Source organism: Adelges cooleyi, unplaced genomic scaffold (assembly GCF_023614345.1).
Source record: "Adelges cooleyi isolate 19-005CV unplaced genomic scaffold, UGA_ACOO_1.1 ACOO_flye_CR_arks_rails_tigmint_CR_PRNA_2, whole genome shotgun sequence".
In the NCBI taxonomy this organism is placed as follows: domain Eukaryota; kingdom Metazoa; phylum Arthropoda; class Insecta; order Hemiptera; family Adelgidae; genus Adelges; species Adelges cooleyi.
In genome coordinates, this window is record NW_026095860.1 from 6,926,818 (window position 1) to 6,940,430 (window position 13,613).

General features: G+C 26.9%; 1 protein-coding gene across 2 annotated transcripts in view; it reads right to left on the reverse strand.

Annotated features, from left to right (window-relative positions):
* LOC126833625 (dipeptidase 1-like) overlaps positions 1-13,613 on the reverse strand; it is a 72,614-nt gene that overhangs the window by 56,567 nt on the left and 2,434 nt on the right. For both annotated transcript variants that reach the window (XR_007684986.1, XM_050565063.1), the window contains exon 2: positions 4,293-4,579. Coding sequence is in view for 1 of the 2 variants with exons in the window: in XM_050565063.1 (XP_050421020.1) it covers positions 4,293-4,562 (270 nt within the window). In the remaining variant the exon portion in view is untranslated. The remainder of the gene's footprint in view (positions 1-4,292; positions 4,580-13,613) is intronic.

A 13,613-nucleotide genomic window follows, 5' to 3' on the forward strand; every position in this document is an offset into this window, starting at 1 on the left:
CACCAGAGCAAGCGTGACCAGATTTTATTGTTGGGTCTAAGAAAAGCATTTATCACAGTTTCTTTTTGTTTTTTTTTTTTGTTATTCAGTAAACCAACGTGACGCATGCCATCGCTTTGCTAGACCACAATTTTCTATATGCCTTTCTAGCATAAATTCTAGTTAAAAATCATTGTAAAATATTTATTTGTACATCGATCACAGGCAATATCTTGAAAATAGTTACACTTTTTTTAAACTCCAGAGTGTTTTTAAACGCTTTGATGGTATATTTTCTATCTACATCCTAGTCGTACAGTGTAAAATTATGTTGAAACTTGAAGTACATAAAATACTAAATTTTCTCTTGAGTAGAATGGTCTATGGGACGCTATGTCGTACGTCTTCAGCTGATATAAATTTAAAAAAAAACAATAAATAAATAAATTTAAAAATACGAGAAAGCATATTTCTGGGTTTATTTACTTTTCACATTTGAACACTATTAAGGCTATAAAACTCTAGATTATTATGAACGTGCTAATGTTAAACTATAAGCTGGAAATGGTTCCATTACGCGTTGCGACATTTTGAAATAAGAAAACACAATTTATTATAGAACTGTCTCAAAAAAAAAATTTAAAAGGACTTAGCACTTCATTCTTATTACTTCACCAACATGTCGTGAAAATTCTCCTTAAAGGCTTTTTTTAAACTCTAATGACGATACATTAGCCAAAAGTATGTAATTCCTATGTATACCTAATACATTTTACATTATTAATTGTTATATTTGACATTAATTTAACTCGATTAATATTCCGAGTTCGAAACTAGAAAGATTTGCAGGAAAAACGTACTTCTTAATAGATTGTGACCAGTCAATTCCTAAAAAATTCATATCAAGATAATAAATAAATTCATTATAATATCGTTATGAAGTACATAGATAATTGATATTTATGAACAGGTTTTTTTCATTAGAAAATCAGTAACATCAGATCATGTTGGCACATTACAGTTGACAGTGCATTTCCCACACCAAATCTACTTCTACATTATTTAAATACTGATGGAAATAAATGATAAATTATAATGTTGACAAAGAAATGCATGGCAAAATTACATTTGAAGAGATATGTGGCATAAACATAAAAGATACGATTTATTGCTGACTATAAATATAAAATTGATAAAAAAAACTGTTCAACATTTAAAAATTATCAAAAACTTGTAATCGCATGTAATATGCTGAAAATTTTAGTTTTAATTAATAAAAAATAAAAAATTATCAAATATTTAAAAATTCAAGAAAAAAAAAAGGACTAGTATAATTTAATACATTGCTAATCGTGCAACATGAATATATGTATAAAATATTTTTATTTCGATTATAATATTATATTGATGGACACTTAAAAACATTTTAGAATATGCGTAAAACTAATTTTATTTTAATAAACATTTCATTTGAATTAACAACCTTATTTTTTTTTAAATAACTAAATATATATTTCACATATTATTTAGATATTTGAATGAGGATCTTTAACAGCACGTAGATAACAGTATCCCCTAGTTTCCCGGAACGTCAATGACTGTGTCAGACCAGAGAACTTAATGAATACATCCATTAAGTTGTTTAACCATATGTTTGTATCGCCTAAAATTAACATATTTTACGTATATGTATATTATACAGAACTTAACGCTTAAGTAATTGGCACTATATCTCTGAAGATACATACATTTTGTACATATTTTTCAACGATCAATCTATTATTTTTTAATATTTAAAAATGCCTCTTGCCAAGTTAGAGTAAATACTTTGTCGTTAATTAAATAAAAGAAAACCTGGAGAGTTTGGTTATAATTTTATAATATGGAGGGTTTTGTACTATTATAAGTTACAGATGTGAAACTTCTAAAAAGTAAACATTTGAACTTACAAATTAATTTATATGCAAGACATAATTTAGGTATTTAACAAGGTGCTGGTAATTAATGTATTTGTATATTTATGTAAAATTATATTGCTCTGTTTAATTGTTTTGTATAAGCGACCAGAGGGCTTTATTGTGTTGTAAACTCGAGATAAAGGAATTAGGGAATTAAAAGAAAACGTATAAAGTAAATATTTTTCACATAATTATTTTAGTTTTTCATCGTACTTAGAATTTAGATATTATTATATAGAATATAAAAATGTTTAAACACAAAAAAATATGCCATACAAATTTGGAACTAATTAAGTAGTCCAGTAACTTTTTTTACTTAGGAAAAAACAAAAAATGAGTCAGGTATCTGGAAAATATTTTCATTATATTGCTGACTCTTCCAGCCACTGGGGTCCATCATTGGGTGGTATCTTTAAACACGCCATACACAGCTAATTTATCTTTCTAATTGTATTACCATATGCTCATTTTACTAATTTTTTACTGTACAGTTGCATATTTTTCTAATAAAAAAATTATATTACTGAACATGTGTCAGAAAATAAATATTTAAAAGTATGATTTTTATTAGAGAATTGTTACCCATCTGTTACCATGGTGCTAACTCGAAAATGTCTTAACTTAGGTCACTTTAGATACACATAGGTATGTGTCATTTTATAAGCACGTGTCTGAATTGTCAAGTACTCCATTTAAATGACAATATAATTGGTATTTAAAGAAATTAATCAACCGTACGGAATAATATATGTTGGATTCTTCTTGATGCTTATACGTTGTGGCAAAAAGAGATAAACATGTCCAGCGAACGTCATTCCATCAAGGCAAATATTTCAAAATGACAGGTACAAAATTGAAAATTCTCTACTAAGCACATTGGCGTCCACGAAAATTAATTAAAATCGGAGTCACGTACTAGGGTTTTTCATACGGTCCTTTATATAATTTTATACCGTTGACTTTCCAGCCGTTTGCTCAGTCAACCATTCTGTGTAATACTTTGAATTTAAATACGCACGTGCTCATGTTATAAACCTACAAACAGTATCCATATTCGACACTCTTGCTGTATACATTACACGGTTGAATCTGGTCTGTGCAACATTTTAGTTAAGAGTTATAACATGACTTCATGACTGTGTTCCATTTAGGAATACAAATAGAAACTGAAAAGCTCGTTATGTTTTCTAGCAACGCTGTACTAAAATTTTACTTTTTTATTAGAATTCAGTGGGGTAAAAAATTGGTATAAATAATATTTTTGACTCAAGTAATTGACAATTTAATTCAATATTTTTAATAAAAATATGTTAGTATACCACATATTAAATAGAATACTAGAATATTAGTTCTTTCTAAAAAATAAAATATAAATTTACATTTGCCCCATTCGTTTACAAGTACCCCTATGATATATGTTATGATTTTATTATTCCCCAGGCAATACTATAAATCATACATACATCTTGACTTAACAACGTTCAGCATAATTTCTCTATAAAATTATTCTAGTCGAGTATTCTGAACAGCTCAGTGCAAGTTCAAACTAAACTACTTATACTCTCATAGCGACTCTATTTGCGTTCCTCCACCATAACTGAGACCCCTAGTGGATATACTCTTCAAACTACTTATTTTATTCATATTTATTAACTAATCTACAAGAAAAAAGTTTCTATTGCATATTTTAGGGGTTTTAAGTGCTTGCGTATTTAATGTTTTTTAGGGCTACGAGTCACATATAATAATATCATACGACTTTTTTTTCTTTTATAAATACTCATTACAACGAGTAGTTTTGGTATATTGCCAAAATTCCAGAAAACAAAGTATTCTTACAATGCGTGCGGCATTTGTATACTTTTACAGATGCCTATATTTTATCCAAAGTAATTGTAAAAAACAAATTCTTACATGATGACGGTTTTACATTAACTGTTTAATTTAAGAGAAAAGAAATCAAGAGTTCGGAGGCATCCTCTCTTACAATGCATTTACATTTCATATGAAATAACAACCTTTAATCGAATTTTTTTTTTTTTAACCTTTTAAAATTGTAAATTTGCTCCAAAAAAAGTAACAGTGTCAACTATTTTATTGTAAAAATTATTACTAACTATTATAGATCCTGCAATTTCCTATTCCGGACTAAGTAACGTGAAAAATCGTGTTAAATATTTATTATATGTAAGTATGATAGAATAAATGTAATACAATGGGCATTATTTGTACACCAAACTTGATCACTCGACATGTTTAGCGCCATTATTGACAATATACAAATATCTACTATTTATAGATTTAAGTGGAGACTGAATGTTAGGTATAAAGTATTAAAACCAAGTCTGCACTAACCTGATAGTAATCCATATAATTTCCAAATCCCATATGGTTGCATGAGCACGTGCATGTCTGTAGATGGTATTTCAGGTCTAAATCCAAATCCGTATCTTCTTTGTCAAATACTCCGGTAACACGACCTCTGTCCCTTTGGTCTGCAGATCTTTTAGAACTCTGTCTCTTGCCACAGTTTAGTTCAAACTCCGCTCCAGCCAATCTATTATTCATTCGTATGCATGCTGACAGCTGGCGACCGCATCGTTCTTGCAATAATTGTTCAACCATGGTCTTAAATCGTCCCTCTATAAAATAAGCAAATTCGATCAGTTATAATGATAAAAAAAAATGTGTTTCCTACAATATCTTATATGTGTGTAAATAAAAATTGAATAGCAACATTTCGCTGAAATAATAAAACGTTTAGCACTATAAAAATACATTTTTAGAAAAATTATTTCAATAAATTATTATAAAAAAAAAAAATAGATTAGTTAAATAAAACTGAACGTGACTAATGAGTCAAATAATGCAAAAACCATTTTGGGACAGACTTTTATAGCGTGTGTAAAACTACTATCACAAAATACCAATATATTATAGATAATAGAAATTTATGTATAATATAAAGAAGCAATAAGCATTAAACTTATTTTTTACAACATGAGGCTGTTGAATGATCAACAGTATATTCTGCTATTAATGTATATGTAAACAGTTTTTTAAATATTTATTATTATTTTTATTTGTTTAATAATTTATTTCATTAAACGCACATTTTAATTTTAATTTTTAAATCAACATAATTATTTTTACTATTAAAACATTGTTGATACTATTGTAATTCTAAATATTCGTAGTTGAATTTTAAAAATAAAAGTTTTTATGTGAAGTTAAAAATAAACTTAATTACCGAAACTTAGTTATGTTTAAATATACAAAACAAATCATAAAAATAAATGAATTATTTTTATAAAATAAATAATATAAAATTATTTTTGCATAATCTACTTTACTATTGGTCGATTCTTATTAAATTAATCTTTTCATAACTGAATTATTATACAGTTATGAAAAGATTAATAAGCTTGAAAAATTAATCTAAATTACTTTAAAACCTAAAATATTATCATAACGTCAAATATAATCGGAGAATTCTTCTCGTTTCAATGTTTAAATTCAAATAATAACTTATACCTTTTATGTATTATCATATATTATATATATATATATATATATATATATATATATATATATATATATATATATATATATATTATACTACAAATATAGTATCCATTAAATATACGTATTGGTAAGAATTTCAAGGTTAAGTTGTCCAAGGAGAACATTTCTTGGTAAAAATGTCAATTTTTAAAATTACATTTAATATTTAAAATACGTTTTTAGATAATATAAACCTAAAATTAATGGTTATTCTAGCTTATTATAAATTTAAATCAGTAAAAACTTAAATGCTTTGACTTTTGTACAGAAAAATACTTATCATATTTCATGATTATATACATAGACTCTGTTGTTTTCTGGAAACTTATATTTTACATGTGAAGTAAATGTTTCCAAACATTAGTCAAACAAGTCAAACCCATTGTATTATTATAAAATGCTTAAAGTTAAATTATTCATATAGCAGTTAACTAAAATGAACACCATATTATAACAACAAATAGGTGCCCAATATTGTACAGTAAAATATTACTCTAGGCAGCGGACTGACGACCCGTCTTGGATAAAGAATTCGTCAAGAAACTATCTCATGAGCTACATGATTAAATATTATACTTACAAATTTGTTTACGCTAAATTAATTAATAATAATAACCAAAATGTATAGTGACGTTTACTTATGGGTTTTGGATAATATTAATTAATAATACTGTTTTTTGATAATCTAACACGAAACTCTAACAGCTGACAATATTAATTGAGATAAAACTGTTGAAGAAAAGTTTTTTTTCAAATTTAATTTCAGTAAGATTAAAAAATGTGCATTTTGATAGTTTCTTTTAATAGACCTATAGGTAAAATACTTTTGTCAATCAATCCTTAACCACTGTCGTTTTTCGGTTAACTTTACGGATAATGAATAATCTTTTATATAATTTAACCATAGTTACCATACTTACATCCAAAAAAATATCTCGCCTTGAAATCCATTATGTATAATGATAATCAGAGGCTATCATAATTATTTTTTACTTAGGTACGACCAAGATTATTTCCTTTGGTAAATCTGTTAAGCATTTCTTTTATCTTTAGTTTTTAATTTTGCTTAATACGGATTTGGAAAAAGAGCTATTTGTTCGTGAATTGAAAAGTGCCAAAACACATTAATCAACAAACGTTACTGTGCTTAAAAAATAGAAGATGAAAAAAAAGCGTCTGGGATAAGCATTTGGTGCAACTGTTACTATTCTTATTTAATTTGTCACTGTAATATTAGTGAAGATATTTCAAAACGATAATTCAGAACATAATTCTGAAATATAAAATTTAAATAAATTACCTTTATTAGAAAAAAAAAAGTTTTAAATAAACAGTTATTCTAAATAAAACTGGATAGCTTACTGAATAAATATATTTACTGCTTAAAATATATTCTGACGAAAAAATTAGCATGATAATAAATGACACGTTGACGTTCAAGGTATAAAATAGTAGCCGATATTTAAACATTTCGCGTACAAAAGGGTCAAAAGTATAATCCCATGATTAATAAACAAAATACAAATCACATTTTGGTAAAATGCCCACCAACAACGTATGGACAAGATATATTTATTTTATAACCACAGAAAAGTAATAGTAACTATGTAACAACTAAATTACGGCAAAGTTGTTAACACAGAAATATTGAATATGAATAAAATGTTATTACAAAAAATCTGTAAAGTTTGCGAATAATCGATTTATAATTACACGAGCGTCGTACGCCCAACCCGTTTTTTAATGATCAGCTAGGAAAAAGTATCTGCTCATTAGACACAAGCAACTCTAGCGTTTCAACGGTGTACTCGACTATAAGGTAAAGAATATATTTTGAGCAGTTTTCAATCAATTGTTCCACCCGTTCTTAGCAAAACTAAGCCAATAGATAACGACTTGTACTTTAAAGAAAGAGAATTAAAGAAGAAATAATCACAAATAAGTGGAAAAAAGTGAGCATAATAAAATGTATACATTTACTAATACGAATTAAATATTACTTAGTCAAAGGCAGACTGGCTAAGAAAAGATGTCTATTAACTTATTGTCCTAGTAATTGTTAAATGAGTAAACCCTCAAAGGTAAAATTTAAAAACATACATAAAATTATCAGAAAAAAGTAAAATAAGTGAATCTCTATCACGCCTGCTGCAGTGTTATGTATATTAAGAGTTGATTAGAGAGTTAACGGGTCTGTTGAAATTTTCAAAATAGTTTTAGAATATTGAGTAGAGTTCACAAAAACTTTCGAGTATTCAAGAAAGTGTCAAAACTCGTCCATGACCCTGACGTTAGTTGCCATTGCAGTATATCCATTCAAACTCGCTTTACTATTAACTCATTGAATTACATTTTACCATATTATATTGAAATATTCTAAACATGGGCGCATTTCAATCATATCTATCTAATCACACAATGGTCATTACTATACGTGGACAAATACTTTGTATATTTTTTTTTAATATTTTGTCGGTTGTCTTCGCCCCTTTTACCTAACTCACGCCTCTTAATCGTCTCGATAAGTTCTTGAGACGCGGCTTTTTGGGGTCAAGTAAGGTATACTATAGTTTGGCAACGTTTCATAACAGCTGCAAAGTCATTAAAAAATAAGTAAATACTTGAACATTATTACCATTACCAGATTGTAATCGCTCGAAGTATAAGTATATTTTTATTGAGCCTCAGCGTTATAAGGTCCAGTATAGTGCATGCTTTTCATCTATTAGACTTATTTAAACTTGTTTTAAAGCTCTTTAGCAGAAACTACGCTGCGTTAGATAGGGCAGGAAATCCACTCAAATATGATTTCACTCGAGTATTACACCAGATTTCGTTTAATAAATTTAAATGTGAAATAATATAATATAAATATGTCTCCTTAATAGGGTAGATATTTGCCCCATCAATAATAAATATATCGTGTGCGACACAGTTAGTAACTAGACAATTGATTTATCACGAAATTGTTTCAAATAAACATAAAATACATTAATTTGAATTGCAAACTACACGTAATAGTTTTTAAGTATATGTTTTTAAAAATAAGGTGTATAATGTTCTTACAAAATTTCATTTATGTTAGCTAATAATTTAATATTATATAACTAAAACCTTTATTTATATACCTTCTATTCAAATCTATTCTGCAATATCTTTTCCAACAAAAACCTTCTGTCACGTAAAACAAAATATTTTTTTTTTTAAATTTGCTAACTTTCAACAAGGTGTCACATAAGGTACCAATAAAGGTTAATAAAATAAAAAGAAAGTAAAATTTAATTCAAACCAACTTTATGAATGAAAATATCACTACATATTTAAGTAAAACTTGCATATACCACAAACATAATTTTGTACGAATATTCTATTTTGTTTTACAAATTGTAAGTAGATTCAATGCTAATAAGATACATTAAAATAGTTATGATGTTGTAAATTAGGATAATAAATAACCAACATTTTTTTTTACATTTACATACTTACACGTTATAAATATTACATTTTCTGAGCGCTTTGTTTGAAAACGTATGTTAGCTTGACGCGTTGACACTTTGCATGGCCCGGTTATTTCATACAAAACAATTGTAGTAATTAAATTGTGCCTAATTGCAGTTGCTTTATTGTTTTTTATTGTACCTACTACACATATACTGCCTACGTATATAAGAAGTTAGAACGTAGCTTTATAAAATATTTAAATGTCATATTATGCCTAATGTAGTATAATATAATTACATCATTAAGTTCAGATTCGAGGTAATCTTATTGATATTTAAAAATAACGTTTTCAGAGAACATTTCATTAAAATTAATTCAAAATTTATCAGAAAAATATAACGTATTTTGCTACTCGATAAACGAATAATTGCACAATATTCGTACTAAATTCGTTTGGTTCATTACCTTCAAACTTATCAGAAATACATATATTATAAATGGGTATTAAGTGGAAAGCACAAGATATGTCAAAATTATTAGTTTCACTCGAACAACTCAGTTTACTATGTTTACCAAGGAAAATAAGCCGATAATAAACTATCATATTACATTATTTTACTGGTCTCCGTTCTGTATTGTCTGTACACATTAAATAGTCAATATTTAACTCACGAGTACTTAAACATTCTCAGCATTACCCACAAACTCGTTCTACACTGTTCTTTTCAATTTATTTGTTTTTGTCTGGACACGTGATAGTTTTACTACCGCTATACCGAGTTTTTTATGATTATTTCGCTCAGGTACAACAAAGAAAGATACAAAATAACAAATATTTTTCTAAAAATTTGAATAACCCAAAAAATAAAAATAAATTTAGTCGTTAACTTGATCAAAATAACCGAATCAAAATAGTTCCGAAATAATATTTTAAAAAATACATTTGGGATGCCGTATCTAGCATCAAGAATAAAATATAAAACCTGTCGAGAATATTTTTTCCACGTTTTTGTGTGATGAATTTTAGATGTTTTATTTACGCCATGTTACATGAACGTTCAATTGAAGATTTAATGATTTAAATGGCATTCAGTGGTCCGTGATTGACCTCTCAATTTTAATAGACCATTAAATTTCTGTGTGACTCAGTAAAATTCAAAAAACTCAAAAATCAAAATGGTGTTATTATGACCAGTATAATTTTATTTCAACCGTGTTCCAATTTACAAACTAGGTGTAATAGATTTTGCAGTTTTACTGTTGCTATCTAATACTAATAAATAGTAAAAAAAAATTGACAATGCGCCCACATTATAAGTACATAAGTTAAATAGGTAAGTATATTAATTTTTTGTCTTTGCATTTATTGTTTACTATTACTATTAAGTGTTTTTACAATTATTAATTTGCATACGGATTTTTAAATAATATTAATTTTCTTCATTAAGAATAAACATTATTATTTCAGGCATCAAATTTGACTTGTGATATTGACTTAGACCGAGTTTGCTTGATAAAATAAGTTTTTATAATGACTTAATTCTCTAAATTGTATTAATTGTTGGCTCTATAAGTTGAATGAATGTTTACCATTTATAGTCTAAAATGGTTGTGTGAAAGTTCAAAATAAGTTACTATTGGTGAAATTATTATGACGTATGATGACGCAAAACCCTACCATAAATTACCTGGTAAATGTCTAGTATATTTTTAAATGTAAATGGACTCTGTGATATACTTCCGTCCAAGCTCTAATTATTATGCGTCGATGATAGTTTCCCAGTGTATGATTTATGTATTTTACGTTGACAATGTTCGGTAGCAGTTAAATCAACGAAACTGAATAATTGTAAACAAATAGTAAACACAATGATTATGCATAACACCACATAACAAATTCAGCGAGCAAAGTAGGCATGTACGATATTGTATTGTACACTTGGATTTAATATATAACCATAATGCAAAAATAAACAGCAGAATAGTTTTTAAAGCAATTCCGACAGAAAAATGAAGATAATAAAAAAGCAAAAGCCTAGATTTTTAATTATTATTACATGTGATACGAATATGCCCTAATATTCATCTCCGTTAGTCATCGTGTCATTTAAAATATTTTTTAATCCGTATAGTATATAAAAATGATTTAAGGAAATACCACTTAAAGCACTTAGGACGTGTTTCATTTTATCTTTATTAAAACGAAGCAAAAGTTTGAAGTTTATTTTGTAACAATAAAATAGCAACTGTCACGAATTTAGTTGTAGACGTTTAACTCAAAAGGAATAAATTATCATATTCTTCAAAAAAACTTCTAAGGCAAATCGTCGATTAGCGTCGAACAAAAAAATAATTAATTGAATAAATAAAAATAAGTAACCGAACATTTCATTTAGGCCACTTATTCAAGTAAAAACGTATATTTACCTCGAGTTTACTCTCCAAATGATCTAAATATTAAAACATTTGTTTTGCAGTGTCATGTTTAGGTTTATGTAAGCGTATAGTCGATATAGACACTTTTGAACGTAAGTCCAATTTATATTAATCATAATCCGTACTATAGTTTGTAACTTGGGGTAGATTTGGTAAAGGATCAAAGTTGTAAAAATTATTTTACCCTATTTCTCCGACATTAACAACAGAAATAAAATAAAAAGAAATTATTTAAATTGTCGGTGTTCATTATAAAAGATGTTACAAGAGTATAATTTTTGTATAATCATTGTAAATAATAAGTTTTATACATATTTGATATTTGACTGAAGTAAAGTAAGTGTCGTATTTATTAGGTTGTTATATATTTTGTCGATTTTAATTTGGCACTTATATTTACAAATTAACAAACAAAAAAAGTTTTAAGATTTCTGCGAGAAATGACAATTTGAGTCAAGTTAAGTTGTAATTCTAATTCTGCATTTAAAACATTTTTAAGTAAATAATTTCTAGGTCAGTTCTGCCTTTTATCCAAAAAACGAAACAAGTTAATGTGAAATTGAAAAAACTCATAAATTATTTTAGTTTTGTTCCAAGTTTATAGGACAAGAAGGACACTTTTTTTTTATATTTGAAGCCGATAAGAACATATCATCATGATTTATGGAGCCGAATAAATAAATAGGTCTAAATGAATACTTCAAAATTATGTCTGAATAAACCTAATATAAATCGAGAGAAGGTAACTGATATTTCAATATCTTTGCCATAAAGTCAAAATAGTATAAGGTAGCTTATGCTTTTAAATAAGAATGCGTTTCTCATTAATTAAATAATACAATCTTAAAAGATTAGGTGGGCTAATATTTTATATTAAGAGGACGAAACGAGACATAATTTATACAAATAATGATTAAAATGCAAAGTCACTTTTCAAGGTGTCTACTAAGCCGATTTCTTTTTTTTTGTTATTAAGTTTAACATCTTCTCTATGGGTCTAAGAGACCGATTTTTTTATTTTGGTTTTTTTTTATTTTATTGTAGACGTTTATATTTTTATTTTTTAAAGTTTTTCCTATAAATCTAACTAATTTTCTAATAGCTAAAATGTAATTTGAGCTCTTAGCCCACATAGAGAAAGTAGTAAGCTTGATATAAAATAAATTGAAATCCATCCTATAGATACACGAAAAAGTGACTTCGACGAAAGTCATTTTTATGAAACTTTCTCCATAACTCAGTGAAAAACAAAAACTTTAAAAGTTTTGTAACCAGAAAAACTTAATATTTATTTACTTTCAAATTAGTTGACATGTTTAAAATGGCCCTAGATCAATTTTCATCAAATGCTATCTATTCTGTTCCCCTTAATTAATAGCTCTTTCCCTATTTATTAACTAGTAATTTAAGTTTAAAAAATATATTTAATTAAGTTTGGAGGAAAATATTATAATTATAATATTTATTCAAGGGCTTGAAAATAATTAATGTATAGTTTTTAAATGTTTATGTTACACATAGTTTTTGCATTCCCTGATATTTACCGGTTGTAATATACATACATATTGTATGCACTAAAAATCATTTGCACATAATCAAAAAATGTTATAATACATAAAATAGACTATACATTTTATAATCAATTGTATGCACAAATACTAATATCGCACACAATTATCAATTATTTATATATTATTTGTAGTATAATATTTATATAAAAAGTATAAACGGATATCTTAAATAAAAATGACACATAAGATATATTCGGGTTGGTTGCTTCTTAATAGCACAACCAGGTAAGACATAACTTCTAAACGAACTTTGTGTCGTTCCCCGACTAGTTGTTTTGCAACATGAGATGGAATGTCCATAGTTAAAAAGGTATAAAAAGTACAAATAAAACAACAGCTTAATCTAAGTAAATTATCATACACTGAGTGCAGGGCCGTATTAAGGCACTGTAGGCACCGTGCCTAGGGCCTACGAAAATGTGTGGCTACGATTCTTATTTGTAATATTTTATTTATTTTTTATTACTTTTACTATAAGTTACTGTACACAAGTAATGGTTATATTAAGATTTTACAGTAAAAAATAATAACATTACTCTTATATTAACACTCAATGTTATCATAATTACCTATAAAAATCAGACTGGAAAAACCGATAAAATGTCGTTCGCATACGACGGTGTACGAAAACCCCATAACTGTTTAGTAAGTTTAGTATTTTAGG